The 18,603-nt window shown below is 33.0% G+C and overlaps 1 protein-coding gene across 1 annotated transcript; it reads left to right on the top strand.

The window, feature by feature from the left end:
• The first annotated feature begins 3,242 nt into the window (after window positions 1-3,242).
• Window positions 3,243-16,413, top strand: LOC123695062 (loricrin). The gene is made up of 4 exons (XM_045640761.1): window positions 3,243-3,347; window positions 4,308-4,349; window positions 14,474-14,540; window positions 14,681-16,413. The coding sequence occupies exons 2-4, from the start codon at window positions 4,329-4,331 to the stop codon at window positions 16,072-16,074; spliced, it is 1,482 nt and encodes a 493-aa protein (XP_045496717.1). The 5' UTR covers window positions 3,243-3,347; window positions 4,308-4,328; the 3' UTR covers window positions 16,075-16,413.
• Window positions 16,414-18,603: the final 2,190 nt, after the last annotated feature.

The raw sequence follows: 18,603 nt of genomic DNA, 5'->3' as shown, positions 1-18,603 counted from the left end.
CATTCTTCTAATGTGAATATGTAAAATATAACTATTGTTACATTTTTTATATTGTGTAACTATTGTGCTATAAATAAAACATTATCCTAATGACCTGAAAACCTAATTTAAATATAAGAAAAAGAACGACCCTCTTACAACCCTCTTTTAGCTCTAATTGGGTACTACTGATCTTGGACGATATTTTATAAGAGCGCACATTTCTTTTAATATAGACGTCCTTTATTCGAATCTTATTAAAACTAATGAATGGAAAACAGACTAAAACAAATACTTATAGTTAAAACTAAAAACACGCTTTAAAAGATAACGTCGTGAAATGATTGTATCGTCACCGAGCCTTGATATGTGTACAAAATTTTGATCAAATCTATATTATGTTTGAAGTGGGTCAAAATCGAGTCTAAAGGAGTCAGTTACATAGGTACAACCATCTATATGTTTGTATTAGCTTCACCTATGTGAAGTGTGTGTTAATATTCCTGCACATTCCACATAAATTCTATTAGGTTCTTCAAAAAAACTTTACTTTTAAAAGGCCGTCAACACATACAGGATGTATGACGATTAATCTGCATATGGCTTCTCTCGGTCATTTCTATTAGAAGTATTTTTCAACACAATAAAAAACGCCCTCATAACCTTGTTCTATGAAACTAAACAAATAAGAAAAGACATTATCATATAGCTATCTAAACTATCTAGGTTCTGTTATTCTAACACAAAATCATCACGCTATTTTTTTTAAGTAAGAAAAAAAACCAAATTCCTAAGCCAATAGACTCTGTAAATTAAAACCTGGTTGGAATCCCGCCTGATCGACTATGGTTCCCGTCCGATAGGGCCCTTCTGGCCTCCTCCACTCAAGCGACAGCTCAAGCCGAGGTTCGTGGTCCCCGTCAAGGGGGGACGCCCTTGTGCATGTCGCTACCAGGGTGAACCTTCAGTTCACCCCCGCGTCCGCGTTAAAATGGAGTAGCCCTTCTGGCTAACATTGAGAAACACCTTATAAAAAAAAAAAAAAAAGACTATGGTTTTTTTACGAATCTTTCCCAATCCTACTTATATTATAAATGCGTAAATTTTTGAGGATGGATGTATGCATAGTACTTAATAAATACTACTTTTTTACGAAAAACCTAGTGGACCGATTTGGATGAAACTTTACAGTAACGTAGGTAACTTATAACACAGCTTTAGAAATACCAGATTTGCCCTTGCGGCTTTATCCGAGGGTAAAACCGCGTGGCACTATAAATTTACATAATACTAGCTTTCCGCCCGCGGCTTCGCCCGCGTTTTCAGAGAAAACCCCGAATACTTCCCTTTCCCGTGGGATTTCCGGGATAAAACCTATCCTATCTCTCAAGTTGGATCGAACTGCACATGGTGTGCGAATTTTATTATAATCGGTTAAGTGGTTTAGGAGTCCATTGAGGACAAACATTGTGACACGAGATTTATATATATTAAGAGAATAATACTCTATCTTAATTTAAGCTATCTCCGCAATGAGGTTACAAAATATGCAAATTAAATTTGACCTGCTCAGTAATTATTCACAGAAAGTGCATAATAATTGTATTTCAAATGCAAGAGTAATTCTTGTATTATGTAATACATTCCATCCTAATTTAGAAGATGAGCTAACCCACCCTTACGACAATAAGAGAAATAAGACCATACAGCATATAGGCCTCTCCCAAAGACTTCCAGAACGGCTGATCATCAGCGGCCTGCATATAGCTACTGGCTTTAAATGATAACTCAGTAATGTTTAGCTTAAATTATGTGTGTGTGATCATTCATAGCCTTTTCATTAGATATATGAAAAGTAACATCATTACTTTAATATAATTAAATGAGTATGTCTTTCTTTCACGTCACATCGCAACGATTTTATGGAAAAATGATTGTAGGATTTAGGAAGTTAACTTTTTACCACGGCGAAACATCTTATTCCCATTCTTTTGTGCAGTCAAAGCCGCGGGCAAATAACTAGTAAGCTATGTGTCAAAAATTAATTTGAACTGATCTTTTGGGATAATGTCAATCATTATCTTTCAATGAACCGACGTAATATACTCCTAATGAGACTGTATTATGTATCAAACTCAAGATCTTAGAATAAGATAGCTTAAGATCCAATTTTTTAGTAATTATGGGAACCATCTTGACATTTCCTAACCATAATAAGCTAATTAAGCTATAAATCTATCAATTAAAGTTCAACTTGAAGTCGGAAGTGTATGTTGTATTTTTTCGATAGGTATAGCTCTAACGAGCTTTCGATTATAATCGATTTTTTTGTATATTCTACACTAAAATATGATTTACTTAATGAAATAAATATAATTTTATGTACTGTTTTATATTTTTTAATTTATTTGCCATTTTTAGGGTTCCGTAGCCAAAATGGCAAAAACGGAACCCTTATAGTTTCGTCATGTCCGTCTGTCCGTCTGTCCGTCTGTCCGTCTGTCACAGCCGATTTACTCGGAAACTATAAGTACTACAGTGATGAAATTTGATGGGAATATGTGTTGTATGAACCGCTACAAAAATATGACACTAAATAGTAAAAAAAAGAATTGGGGGTGGGGCCCCCCATACATGTAACTGAGGGATGAAATTTTTTTTTTCGATGTACATACCCGTGTGGGGTATCAATGGAAAGGTCTTTTAAAATGATATAAAGTTTTCTAAAAAACATTTTTCTTAAAGTGAACGGTTTTTGAGATATCAGCTCTCAAAGTCGTAAAAAGTATGTCCCCCCCCCTCTATTTTTATAACTACGGGGTATAAAATTCTAAAAAAAATAGAGGTGATGCATGCTAATTAACTCTTTCAACGATTTTTGGTTTGATCAAAGTATCTCTTATAGTTTTTGAGATAGGTTGATTTAACTGTAATTTATTATATTTGCTGCTACGGAACCCTTTGTGCGCGAGCCCGACTCGCACTTGGCCGGTTTTTAAATATAGAACACAATGGTGTGTGACTGCTATTATCCCGATTATTTCGTCTGTTTTCAATTTTGAAGCATTGTGCTGCTGTAAAACAAAGACGGAAATTTTATAAAGCAAAGAGAGAGATATTTATTGGGTTCCTCTATCAAAACAATATTTTTACGATGATAAATATTATTTTTTGAATATTCTATAACTAAATTAATTATTATATTATATACCAAGTGCTCCCGATTTTAATAATGTCGAGATGAAGCCTCCCACCGTGTGAGAGGGGGCGGCCATATATATCGGAGATGTGCTACCCACCGTCAGTCGGCGCACGCGCTTTGCTGTTTGTCTGTGTGTGTGATATTCGGATAGTTTCGCGCCTTTTCGGTGAGTTGCGCGGGAAAATTTATTTTTTAATTTTATGGTAGTTTATTGATATAGTTAATTTTTTATTGGTGGTTTTGTAGAGTGCTTAAATTTAGTCATATATCCTTAAATGAATTTGAATTAGCTATTTAATCATATTAATTATAATAATAAATTATAAACTTTAATATCCAATTATAAATAAGATCATTCAGTAGAAACGTCTTAGTACTTTTATTTTTCATAAAATATTTTAAAAAAGTTTATTCAAAATTGCGAAGATTTCTTAGAAGCCATATGTAGGTATCCAAATCATAAAGTTGCTTCAAAATATATAAAAACTCTTCATTATTGTAAGTTAATAATTTATAACGTTAGCAAAAAATATTTTGATATATTTCGTAATTAGCATTATACAGATTTAACTTGTGCCGAAAGTAAAATTATTCACCATTAATTTTTGCAACAACAATTATGCAGAAAATAATGGTTGTATAACTCTAATTTGGACATAGAAAATTTATATTTATACTTGTAATTTAATTTTTTATTCTTTTTAATTTATTTTAATGTGTGTAACAACAAATTAGTCAAATTAATTATGAGATATGATATAATTTATGCCGCAATTAAAAATATATACAAAATACTATTACTATGTAATATCTTCGTTGTTACTTTAAGTTTATGCCAATTCATTTTTGAACTCCGATATAAAAAAACACCGGATAATATAAAAAAATGTTACTTTTGAACTAAGAATTAATAACACAATAAATTACAGAATTATATTAATTACATTATCATCACATATTTCGATTTTAATTATTACATAAGATTTAATATAAATTACATACTTACCTTTAAATGTAAGGAAATTATAACCCCAATTACCGCTCTTTTTAAGTAACCATGATTTTACTACAGATCGTTTTTAGGAATAAATCAGAGAACAAAATATATTTATTTTTTTCTTTACAGACAGACAACCATCAAACAACAATGATGCATCTTAAGACGATGGTAAGCTTTTGTTATTCTTATAAGAGATTGATTGATGAATGAACAGAAATTTAAATAACTATTTTACATAAAAGCAGCAGTAAAACATTCAACGAACAAATAAATTATAAAAATAACGTTTATTTTATATTATAATTAGTTTTGCATTGAGAAATATATATAGAAAGTACATCGAGTATCGACGCGACAATGGATGCGGGCTTATTGATTCATGGTTTAAATAGAACACATTTCTTTTATTTGTGGCCGTGAACAATTTATTATTTAAGTATACGTATATTTATATATATATATATATAAATAAGCTTATATAGATATATTGTTATAGTGTTATAACGACCAATCTAGTGAAATCTTTTAATATATATAAATCTCGTGTCACAATGTTTGTCTTCAATGGACTCCTAAACCACATAACCGATTATAATAAAATTCGCACACCATGTGCAGTTCGATCCAACTTGAGAGATAGGATAGTTTAAATTTAAAATAGTTTTAGAGAAAGCGGGCGAAGCCGCGGGCGGTAAGCTAGTTTTCTTTATAGACTAAATATCATTTTGAAACCTTTTTGGTTTTTCAGTTACATCTTAACAAACAAATAATTCCTTCCCTAACAGCTGCTAATCTCATCACCAAATTACCCATTATATGTATTAATCTATAGAAATATACCGTGTTTATAAAATGTAGAGCTGTAAAATTAATCTGCTTTATACTCACAATAGGTAACTTCATTTCAACATATTTATAAAACATAGTCATTTATTTATATAGCAACACACAATATACAACGATTCAATCTGGTAACATTTGCATATTAAAATAAAACTCGATTCCCGATAGGTATAGGTGGTTGGTGAATAAAACATTTGGGGGAGATTTAGCGAACGAAATTTATACAGTCCAGTTGGATATTTTAAATGCGGTTTTATTTAAACAACTCAAATTTGTATTTGAAATAACGTATATTGTCTCTATTAAATTTGTGCCTAATTGTTTACATATTTCATATGGGCTGGTACCTATACCTATCAATTCGCAAGTAGATTATTAATTGAAACCTAAAAGAAGTACCTACATATATTCATTTATTCCCTAGTCACATTTCATCCAGTTTTACATTGAAGCTTTTTCTCTTATTTAAAACGTGACATATAAAACGCCCGAATAAATAAATAAATAGTTACAGAAGGTACTTATAATAATATCCGCATGTTTACATTTGCAAATTCACAGGAACTCTGAACACAACCTCACACATATTTTTATTCTAAACAAGAAGTAATAAAAAATATGCGAAAATTCCTTAATTTCCATATAGTTACAAAGCTGCCAAAGAATATTGCGTCACACGTTACGTCACGTGAAATATGAAACTCGTTAGATTTACTTTTATTGCTTTTATGGGAAAAAACGCGGCTCAAATGCCGGGTCCAGACTGGTGAAACGTAACATGCAATGTAACATTCTGCCTTTCATTGCATGTTCGCTGCTGGTGTGGACGCATAGCGCGCTCATAACGCGCATTCACTACGAACATCCCGCGTTCGTCTGTTTCCGCCATTCTGCCGCGAACATACACGTTTTTTTCGTGCGCGTCAAACCGGTAGATCACACGAAGCATGGAGTCCGAAGACCACGTTCTTGCTATGACGATTATCAGTACTTCATTATTAATAATACCAAACATAAATTAACCAACCAAAATATACCAAAATATACCAAACAAAAATTCCACGCAGTCTCGTCCTCCATGTTCGTTGCGTTCTCAAACGACCGTCCACATTGGCTGCTCTGCGCACACTACGCGCCCCTTTGTGTTCGTCGAAAAACCGACAAATTTTGGATCGCTCCGCGCGCGGCTTGTAATGCTCGTAGCATGCGCGTGTAATGCACAATTCGCGCGCGCAAGACGTCCAAACTATGAGAAATTGTTACAAAGTGTGTTACCTTTCGTGATACATTGCAGCAATGTGGACGGTGAATTCTTTCATTGCATGTTACATTGCATGTTACGTTTCACCAGTCTGGACCCGGCATAACACATATACCATAGACGCTATAGAAGATATAACCAGTCAATGTAGACCTCCATATTGTATGGCAGCTTTTATGTTACAGAGCTCAAGTAGACTCTACTTTAAATGGTTACGATTGCTCGCGACATCGATTATAATCGAAACTATGGTTAATAAAAATATCGTAATGGTTTATGAATAGTTAAATCATCATTAACACATAACGACAAAACAAATGTCCCAAATTCTATACAAATCTAGGATTGTATTACTATTTACTTAAAATATCATAAATTCATTATTTTGATAGAAAAAAAACAAATGGTTTTTCGTCTCACCAGTTTAATAAATTCATTGTATAATTTTATAAAAAAACATGATCTCCAAACAAATGCGACAACTCAAAGCTGGAGCTTAAAATTAGAGTATTAATAAAAACATATTTCAACACATTGATAACAAACCTTTTTTATATATCTAGTTAAAATATTAAAACGTTATAAAATCGAATAGAAAGCTGCAGAAGATCAAGGGCACAGTGACTTATTCACGCAAACCGTCACGTAGCGCCGGGCTTAAAAGCTTACTCGTATAATATCACAATTACTTTAACCCTTTTTACATTCTAGCTTCCCTAAAAAGGTTTTTTTCACATGAACACACTTCTTGGATTAATTTATCTCGACTATTCAAATATCAAATGCACATATTATGTATATAGAACACAGCCCATAATTAAAATACCATTATACCTTTTTCAGATTAATGCAATTTAAAATGCTTTTTTAATCAAAGTTGAGGTTTTACCTATAACCTTCCTCGATAAATGGACACTACAAATGTTCCAAAAACAACAATCGCGACACGGTACTAACACAAAAAATTATACGAGACGAAATACCTACATATACATATAAATATATTTCCGCTTTCATAGTATCCGCTATCTAATATAATAGACGTGACAAATAACAATACAAGAAACATGATATATTCGCTGTCGTGACACAAAACATCTCACTTGCACTAAATAGTTTCACTTTTCTATCACATCGTTGTACATCTGATTGTGACCCTTTTTCGCTGTGTAATAATGCATAGTAACAGACATAGTTTTTAATATATGAAACAAAATATAACGTGTGTATGCAGTTATATTTTTAAATCTATACTAATATTATAAAGCTGAAGAGTTTGTTTGTTTGTTTGAACGCGCTAATCTCGGGTACTACTTGGTCCGACTTGAAAAATTCTTTCGGTGCTAGATAGCCCATATTTATCGAGGAAGGCTATATAATATAGGCTATATATCATCACGCAATGCGGGTGAAACCGCGGGGAATATCTAGTTGATCATATACTTGATAAATTAAATGTTTTTAATGAGAAATTAGAGGAAATACACAAATGTGTGCAAACACCGAACTTAAATTCCAAATTACAAATTGTAGAGCCATATTTGCAGTTTTTTTTTTTATTGTATGTAATTCGCTCAAAATATGCTTAGATTTTTTTATATCAATTTGCACAGATAATAACCGTGCAAAATTGTTATGTTAGATTAATAATAATGTTCAATCGGGCTGTATTTAAACGACTTTCAAAAGGTTATATGTTCGTCTGTATATTTATTTGTTTTATTTATTAAAACTTATGAGTATAAATATTTAAATTTAATACAGTATTCTTATCTAAAAGTGAGTTCAACTCTTTTGTCAGTCATAGTACTGCAGCGGGACAAACGCACACTTTCCTCGCGTGTTAAATTTCAAATGGATTACATAAGATGCAACAGTCGTTTGACCAAAGACTCTATTGACTGACAACGTCATAGTTTTGGCGCGGAAATACTTGTCTATGACCTCACAATTCAAATACGGCACAGATAATATACCATAGTTTGGAACATATTTAAATAACGAAATAATAATTTAGGCCTAATATTATAAAATAATATCATTTGAATATGTTGATTGATGTAACTTATTTAAAATGTTTATTATAAAATATAAATTCTCATGAATCAAACGATTTGATTTTGAAGTTAAATAGATTTTTTTCTTTCTCAAGCCTCTAATGATCAAAGCAAGATCAAAGTTATGTAGTAGGCACGTGGAATTTTTGCATTAAAACTTTGAACTCACAACACTGTAAAGTCTGACCCAGAAACATCATATTTTCCAAATGTACTTCGAAACGAATCGTAAAGCCAGTAAAAAGCAATGTATAACCTGGGTCATAGTTCACGCAACTGTGTTCGTTCGCATTTACATAACTCAAATGACAACGTACATCACCCATTCAAACGTTCGAGCAACCATAAAGTTGATATAAAAGCATCAATGTACAGTTATCAATGCGAGATCGTCGCTCATGTCTCGTTACTTACACTTTCTACGCACGTGACGGATTATATAACGTTTGTTATTCAAATATTCAACGGTGCATTATTTTACAATGTTTTCCCATTTATGCGCATAAATTAAAACACAAAATATTAATTATTGGGCTCGGTCCAATAAAAACAGGTCAAACTGAACGGAAGAAGAGTTGAATTAAATTTCATTTTTGTTCGTTCTGTTTGATGATTATCTTCAAAATTGTGTTAAGATCGTATTAAGGTCAGTTTACGTTATTTATGATAACATTAACATAATCATATAATCACATTCGTATGTAGGTACAGAACAATACAATATCATCGTCTTCATAATTACACCTTTACGTGACAGACACATTGCATAATCTGTGCAGTGCAGGAAAATGGGCGGCAAAAAGATTCATTGGAAAGTGTCATGGCGTCTTTAAGTTCCGTCAATTCTGATCATCTGTAACGACTTCCTTTCGAGACAACTCAATCAAAAACGTCGTGTGAAGTTCTATTCAATGCTTAAATTAATTAATCTTAACTCGTTATCCGTTTGCAATAAAAAGATGCGGCATTGTTTCGCAGATTCACGTAATAAATTAAAACGGTTGCATATTTGATTTGCACAATTTTGGAACAATACGGGGTGTTGCGCAGACGGCGGGAGCTGGCTGTAGACATGGCAGTTCCCGTGAGATACCTTGTGACTTATGGCTTATTTGATTATTGCAAGCCTCCGTATACTTACAAGTTCGTTTATATAGACATAACATAGATGTAGAGAACTTGTTATTGTAGGTACGCGTTGAAGTATGTAATTTAAACAATCAAGTTTAAATATTATGTTTGGATAATAATTAACAATGTTCAATATTAATTATTACCTACAAGTTGTATTTCACACAACAAGCATTTTAGTAACACGAATGAAGAATTACCTTTTTCCTTAAGTAACGAATAATCTTAAAATAAAGATGAAATAGAGAACCGCTTACTTCTCGCCATTTCTAGATTATAAATTCCATAGCCACAAGTTTTATTACAAAGTTAATGTTTTAAAGTTTCAAGAACACAGAGTTTGAAAGTTGTTATATTTCCTGCTCATCCAATTCCAAGTTATTTTCGAGATAATCCAAGAAGAAATATTATATACTTATATCCACAATAGTTCGAAAGTTATACATCTAGTTCGAATATCTTACTACTCACAAATATATAATAAACATAGAGTCAGAATAAGAGTTTAATATATAACGGTTATAGTAATCTGAATGAAATGTTTATCCATTATATTAGACTGAAAAAACATCTTTCATCTAGGTAATACGAAAATAAAACACACTCAGACTTGGAAGCTGTTTATTTATTTATTTATTTATTTATTAGAAATACCAACGTTTGTTTACATTGTTTCATTAATTATTAATTACAGACTTATTGCATTCTTCTAAATGTAACAAACAATTATAGGTATTCACAACATGCAAATATAAATTACACAAACTGTTTATTAACAAAAGTCTTGCAAAGTTTTGAAAAGCTCAAGTCTACGCGAACTAAAAAGCGAAATAAAAGCCTAACAATATTACAATAGACGTAATTCCGATATAATCACAAGAAACTAATTAATCACATTCATTAGCATAGCATTGTACTTGCAGTTCATATTTTATCATCCATACAATGCCTATCGATGACAGGTGCGATTCTGTGTGAAGGTATCACAATATATACTTATTGCCTAATAATCTTTCTGTACATTTGAATGGATTAAACCTAACCTACCTAAAATCTACCAAAATTACCTGAAACCTATGAAGGCGGAGAAGAAGGTAAGAATAACGGCCGGATTGATTTTCATGTTTTATTTGTGAAGATATTTACATACTTTCTTATATGACTATAGATTATAATGTGAATAATCCTCACATCCGTATATTTATTTATTTATTTAACAAATATTCACAAATATACAAAAACGATACAGATTACAGTACATAGGTATGTCCGTATAGCACATACCTATAGAAAATCTAATTTTATATCTACACTTCAAAAACCATATGTAATCTAATGATTACAAAGTTCAAGCCACGTAATTTTAATCTTGATAATCTTAATTTTAACCGTAATATAAAATAATGACACTGTCCTTTGTTCTAAGCGCTCATTATTTCGCCACGCTAAACGGTGTTGGCGTTTAAGTACATTCCGACCTTAGCCGTAATTACCAAAATATAATGAGAAACATCTGGCCCTTATATTTTATCGTAAGAAATTTTCTCTGAAGAAAAACATGAATACCTACAAATATAACGTCTGTTAAGTATCTCTTTTTGACGCTAAAATTACATAGTATATGAAGAGAAATGTAGCATAAACCTAGTACCTACTTATACTAATATTATTAATATTATCATATCTCTATCCGTCTCCTTGATACGTTTTCCCATTACATTACTGAAATGAAATATCGATCGAAAGGCTCAGAATGAAAATGTCACTTCATGTCCCGAATACAACAATATAAAAAAAACATAAATTTCTACAAGCAAACACAAATCACCGCAAAGCTGCCAACAAAAACGATCCTAATTAAAGCCACGTACGCAGATAAATCTTAGCGTTTCTATTATCCGCACAAAATACAAATTGTTGAGATAACATCAGTTAGAAAGTGTCCGCGACCTGCGTGCCAATTACGATAATACTTTAAAACTTTCCTCTCATCCTTTAAATTCTAAACATTTATTGGTATTAACTCGTAGGGTAAACGCAGCTATCAACGACCCATCGAAAATCTGAAGGTATTACCGACCTATAAAAGTAATTCGAAATTTAAACGTTTCCAGAACTATTCTAGCTATAGGTTGGCAAAGTTATACACGAATGTATTACTTGAGCATCGTATACTTTAACGTTAGAGTGAGTAACTGAGCAAAAAAGAGTTAAAATGCGTAAGTTGCTGCGGGGTAGCGTGGAAGCAGGACGTGTCGTACTGTTCCGTTGTTCCTTCGGGTAAGTACTGTGAGTATCTTTTTAAGACATTTACAAACAAATGACATCTATACTTTAATTTATATTACTAAATGTCAATGCATTTAAGTGTCAACTTTTCATTTCTTACAACATTTTATTAATAAAAAGTAATTTGAAACGATAAAACTTAAAATTAAAATGGGACGGTGTTAGCTTCACCAGTTTAAGCCGCGGCAGGTATCAACGACCCGTAAGTCGGCAATGGCAGCAACGTAACTTTTTGTTTTATTTTCTTTTATGTTATTATATCACACTAACACAAGTGGTTTTATGGACCAGTTTAAATCTAAGCTATGAGTCTTCATAAAAATCTATTAGCGACTAAACTTTTTTGTCTAGTGTTGTGTCTTTTAGCGTTGTCAATTTATACAAAGTTATGATATTTTCGAGGATCCCTATCGAATAGTTACAGAAGTAAATCATTGTTTTTTTTTTGTTTAAACAATATGCATTTGTTCATATTTTGTATGACATTAATCAATTATAATCTATTTTATAGTCTGATGATCAAATGAATTAAAATAACCATTTTTTTATGGGTCGGTAATACAATTTAGGGTTATACTTACATACTTTAATACCGACCCATGTGGGTCGGCAATAGCAACTATAGGAAGCTATTACCGATCGAATATAGATTGTTTAGTTTCTCATCTACAAATTCAAATTGCTTTATTTGCAGAATGTAGAATAAAGATGTTTGTATATACAGATAATATTGATCCTTAAACATTCTGCTCGTAATTGAGCGTGCAAATATATTTTTATTACTTTTATGACATAATAGGTGCCTACTAAAAATTATATTTTTAGGTTAAATTTAAAAAATTTAAAAAAATTATATTTTTAGGTTTTTAGGTTAAATTAACATAAAACATATAATTAGGTATATTTTTTCCAGAAATATGGAGCCACGAAAGCGGCGAAAAGTATTCAGTAAAACACAACTCGCCGAAGCAATCAATCTAATAGCATAACGAAATATCCTAGAGTTTGAAATCCTTAATTTAATATATATGTACATATATTAATAGTATTATGTTGATTAATTTAAAAGTTTATAATTATTTAGTTCATTACTAAAAAGTACTCATTTGTTTTATTAAAAATAACTACAATTAAAAAATACGAATATATTTGCATTTTTATTTCATTTTATTAAGATCGGTAATCATCATCATCACTAGCTTCTATACATTCCATTGCTGGAAAAAGGCTTCCTCTCACATACGATCGGGAATAGCTGCATAAAAATCGTTAATAGCTTCACAGCCGTTTTTATGAGTCGGTAATAGCAACAATCGACTAAGTCACATTGTAAATTATTTTTTACAAGATAATCCTTTATTAGAATGTATTTGCTTCAATAAATACATTTTTTATACATAACACTAGCATATAAAATGAAATTATAAATCTTTAGAAGAACCAGTATACTTAAAAAATATGATTGATTTTGAAATTGCCTTAGAGGGGTCGTTAATACCTGCGTTTACCTTAGTTTTTGGTTATTTAATATCTTAACAAGTACCTAGGTATCTTAACTACTTAATAGTGCATGTTTTTGAAGTTAATGAAGGTAAGAAGTAATATACCTACATTTCTTCTTACAGCAGGAAGTAGGATGGATTATCTAATTATATAAAATTATACATTGTTACATTATATATAAAAGAGCCGTGCTGGTTGAAGCTGGTCACTAAGATGAACATCGCATTGACAAGAGTTATGTAACGTGATATAACAGTTCGAAGATGACTTTACAATATTATATTGTTACGTTTCGTTTCTTAATCCTATATATTTAAGAAATGCTTTTGAAGCAATACTTGAAGGCAGAGCAAGACCGCCTCTAGACAACCTTTAGAACTTGAATCTTTAAAATAAGATGAGCTCTATAAATTATTTTTATAAAACTTAAAACGTAGAGTTTTCGTAAAATGGAAAATAACATTTCACTTTGTAGTTGTGTGGGATAGTTAGAAAACTTTGAAGGCTTTTCCACCATTCAAAGTTTCCTCATTAAAATAACATTTACTAACAACTATCATTTGTCAAGCTCAAACTAAAATCAGAACATTACTTTTAGTAATATACTTGGCATAAAAATTTCAACTTTTCGATAAAGTCAATCACTAAACAAGTTGCGAATCAAGCTTGCTAAGTCAGTTATATAACAAACATTTCTATTTTTTGTCGTCTTAACATCAATACAAAGATCCCTTGAGCCAAAGGTCACATACCATTGAAGTACGAATTATATAACGCAATTACAAACGAATTGACCAAGTAGGTACGTTAATTGTATTCATAGTTTTCCTATTTCTTAACACCTACTTGAACATGTGTTTTTATTTCGTCACATTGGAAGTTTTATAATTTCCTAGCATGAAACCACTTTGCGATTACATATTTTACTTCAAATATTCGCCGAATTCTATTTCTCTATTAATTTGTTCAAATAGAAATTGATTCATCTATTCACGTTAATTTCTTCGCTATTCAGTATACCATTTCTAATTTCATCAAAAAAATATTAAACAAAAGATGTTTAACGAGCAGAAAATGTAAACCATTGTGTTAATTTATATTCTTTCTTTATATAGATAATATACCTAATAAAGTTTTCTTTGTGAGTTTAGAATAAAGTAGTATAAATTATTTTTGACGTTAATTAAATCTTTTTTTTTTATTTGCAGCTCGCGAGCGTGCTCCTAGCGGCTGCCCTAGTCTCGGCAACACCGCACAAAAGTCACAAGCGTGAAGGTAAGCTACGATTAATGCCTTATCAGTTGTTAGTAAAAATAGCAGACATTCAGTGATATATTATTATCATTTGTTTAAATTTAAAATAAATCTTTATACACAACATTAAAGCATGTAACAAAGTAAACATCTTTTTACAGCGCCACTGAGTTCTTCCTACCTACCGCCATCTAGCGGTGGGTTCGGCAAACCCTCCTCAACGTACGGCGCTCCCCGACCTTCCAGCAGCTACGGTGCCCCCAGGCCTTCATCAAGCTACGGCCCACCGAAGCCTTCAAGCAGCTATGGAGCTCCCTCTCGCCCATCATCGTCATACGGACCTCCCAAACCGTCTAGCTCTTACGGCGCCCCTGCTAGGCCACCATCGACCAGCTACGGCGTCCCCACTGGTCCCTCATCACTGTACGGCGCCCCTAAGCCATCTAGCTCATACGGCGCTCCATCATCCAGCTTCTCCGGTTCGTCATCTGGCTCTTTCTCCGGTTCTCATTCAGTAGGAGCCCCATCAAGCTCTTATGGCACTCCATCCAGCTCGTATGGCACTCCATCCAGCTCGTACGGTGCTCCATCCAGCTCGCACAGTGCTCCTTCTAGCTCGTATGGTGCTCCAGCCCCTTCTTCTTCATACGGAACTCCCTCTGACTCTTATGGTGCACCAGCGCCATCATCATCTTACGGCGCTCCTTCATCTGGTGGTTTTGGATCCAGCCATGGCTCGAGCAGCAGCTTCAGTTCTGGACATGGAAGTAGCTTTGGTGGCTCTGGGCACGGCAGCAGCTTTGGTGGTTCCGGACACGGCAGCAGTTTCGGTGGTTCTGGACACGGAAGCAGTTTCGGCTCTGGCTCATCTGGATTCGGCAGCTCTGGATTTGGCAGCAGCGGCTTCGGTTCAAGCGGATCTGGTGGAATATCTTCCAGCTACGGAGCTCCAGCTGCCCCATCAAGCAGCTACGGAACCCCCTCCAGCTCTTACGGAACACCATCAAGCAGCTATGGAGCCCCTAGCAGCGGTGGTCACGGCTCCAGTTTCTCATCTGGTGGCTTCTCTGGTATCTCAAGCGGCTCCGGTGGATATTCTTCTGGAGGATCTGGCAGCTACTCTTCCGGCGGTCACGGATCAGGTGGTTTCTCGTCTGGCGGTCACGGATCAGGTGGCTTCTCGTCTGGCGGTCACGGATCGGGTGGCTTCTCGTCTGGCGGCCATGGAGGTTTCTCTGGCAGTTCCGGCGGCCACGGTAGCTCCGGCGGTTACTCGTCAGGAGGATCTGGTGGTTACTCGTCAGGCGGTTCAAGCGGTTACTCCTCAGGCGGTTCAGGTGGTTACTCCCTAGGAGGATCAGGAGGTTTCTCTTCTGGTGGTTCAGGAGGTTACTCTTCTGGAGGATCAGGAGGTTACTCATCCGGAGGATCAGGTGGTTACTCCTCCGGAGGATCAGGTGGTTACTCCTCGGGTGGTCACGGGTCCGGCATCTCTGGCGGAGTGCCCGCCACCATCGGCCAAAGCTACGACTCCAACGGTGGTTACGTTTACTAAATTATTCAATAAGTTAGGAGTTATGAAAATATGTGATATACGTCACGACTTTCATCAAATAACGAGAGTTACCAAATGAATTTAAAATGCTATTAGCTTCAAATGTATAATGATCACCAAGCAATACTAATAATAATTCGATAAGTGCATTTGAAGGAATTATAATAAAGGCGAAAATAACAATAGTTGCACCGGTTAGTGGCTGCCTGATGACGTATGTATTAACAGCTGAGTGTTCACCGCTGATATTAAAGTATTATTATTTAATTGTTACGAATTATTGTACAAAATGTAGTTGTAAGTGCAAATTATTTTGTATTAAATAAAGTATTGTAAATATGTTACTTTGTTTTATTACCTACCGTATTTCCTTTATAAAATATAAACACATCGCACGTGGTTTCTGAATGTCTAAGCTTAAAAAAATATTTAGATATAAATCCCTCAAAATCTACTTCTTATACTTTTTCATTTATTGTATACCTCTGAGATTTATTTTGTCCATGCTTATAAATATTGAAAAGTACTAGTACCTTTATCTGTTTTTAAAACTTGGGTATAGGTACCTACGTGGGCACTTACGCCATCTTGTGCCAATAATATTAAAAATATGTACAACTTACCTACCTTACCAATTTATTTTAATTAACTGTATGATTTTATTTTATAACGGGCTCGAGGAATTTATTATAATAAAATAAATGATTTTATAACAGCCAATATCCGAATAAGTGTTTCAGAGTAACGCACTTACAGTCTAATAATTGCAACAGATTTTGATGAAACTTGATATATCTGTAGCTTACTTAGGTGCATTACATAATCTATTGAAATATAAGTTTTTGCACGTGTTTTGTAGTATTACACACTGCTGCTGGGATCATAAATTACTTATTTTAAGTGAAAAGGTAAATAGAAAACAATTTCAAATTGTATACCTTCTCTGAATTCAAATTCTACCCGCGGCTTTTCCCGCGTTGTCAAAGAAAAATTCATATAGTTCCGTTCCCATGGACTTTCTAGAATAAAACAAACCCTATCCTTCTGAAATCTCAACTTGTCCTTGTGTCAAATTTCATCCGAATCGGTTCAGTGGTTTAGGCGTGAAGAAGAGACATACAGAGAGACATTAATAGTGATTCTTATCTGATTATCGTACCAATTAGGTACCTACTATAGTAGAGCTGCCAGTTCTATCTAAACTTATGCATCTTACTACATTATTTCACCAAAAACCAGATCAAAGGAGGGTTATAAATAAAACAATCGAAGCCAGTCAACATACTATATTTTGTTAGTAACGCAGATTACTGCGAAGTCACAACGTTACACATTTATACACATTTCAAATGATCAACAAGAACTAGGAATAAGTCAATAGATACTACATCTAACAGTGGCCCGGCCGTGGTTCATCGACCATTTAACATCTCATCATCATCATCATCAAACCAACATATTAAAATTAACTAATAATTACATAACTAATTAAAGAGATGTTCCTTTCACACTCTATTGATATTAAATTAATGGTTACAAACTTGAAGAACTATTTACTGAAATAAATACTCTCTGTGATGACTAGGTCATAGATATACAGAAAAAACAGAGATCGATATCTTGATGAAATAATGGAGAATAAAATTAGACGTTAGGTATGAAGAAGAACTTTTAAACGACTCCTACATTACAAATATAATATAACTATCTAAAAAGATAAATAGGACGATTCTTTGATTTTAAAAACAAAACAATAGTAAATTATCATAACAAAATTTTAATAATTTCAAATAAATTATCACAACTCACATAGAGACGTTAAATGCGCGACGATAAATACATATACACACAGACATCATAACAGTCGATAAACATCTATAAAATATTATTTAAAACTAAATACAAACCAAACTAAACTTCAACAAACTAAATTATGTTACATGTCTGCATATAGATGTAAGAACGACTTCGAAACAACAATAATTACATACTACACTTATATATAGTGATATGCATTGCTAAGTCTATCGTAGGTTCACATTACCTTAATAATCTGATATGTATCGTTTCATCGCCTGATAGCGACTATCACATCTCTATATTAAGTAGCAATGTATAATTTACTTCATGATAATATCACAGTATTACCATATTATAATATTGTAATACTGTGATAATATATTCATCGCAATTTATTGCACAAGTTTTTATATCACATTTTTATTAACATAATATAAGTATGGCAATCTTGCAATTTAGATTTTTCTATCGTTTCTTGTTTATAATATTTTATAAACTTTCTTGTGAAAAATCATCAAACTTTGATAGTGACTGCATATTTTGGCAAGTTTAAATTATTACATAGTCATACTTTGCCTGATCATTTTGTTTAATACCTTTTTGGTGTAATGTATATGTAGACTTAAATCTACTATCATTTTAAAAATCATTGTATATCAAACGATTACATTTATCGAAAACATAGCCAATTTATCATTTCAGAGGCACTTTGACCCTTAAACTTTCAAC

The sequence above is a fragment of the Colias croceus genome, chromosome 10 (assembly GCF_905220415.1).
Source record: "Colias croceus chromosome 10, ilColCroc2.1".
Classification (NCBI taxonomy): domain Eukaryota; kingdom Metazoa; phylum Arthropoda; class Insecta; order Lepidoptera; family Pieridae; genus Colias; species Colias croceus.
This window is presented reverse-complemented; position numbering and strand designations above follow the sequence as displayed.

Excerpts from the sequence above, each read along its gene's own strand:
- LOC123695062 (XM_045640761.1), top strand. The coding sequence starts at position 4,329 with ATGATGCATCTTAAGACGATG. Across the intron at positions 4,350-14,473 it reads TGATGCATCTTAAGACGATG|CTCGCGAGCGTGCTCCTAGC; the intron begins GTAAGCTTTTGT and ends TTTTATTTGCAG. Across the intron at positions 14,541-14,680 it reads CAAAAGTCACAAGCGTGAAG|CGCCACTGAGTTCTTCCTAC; the intron begins GTAAGCTACGAT and ends ATCTTTTTACAG.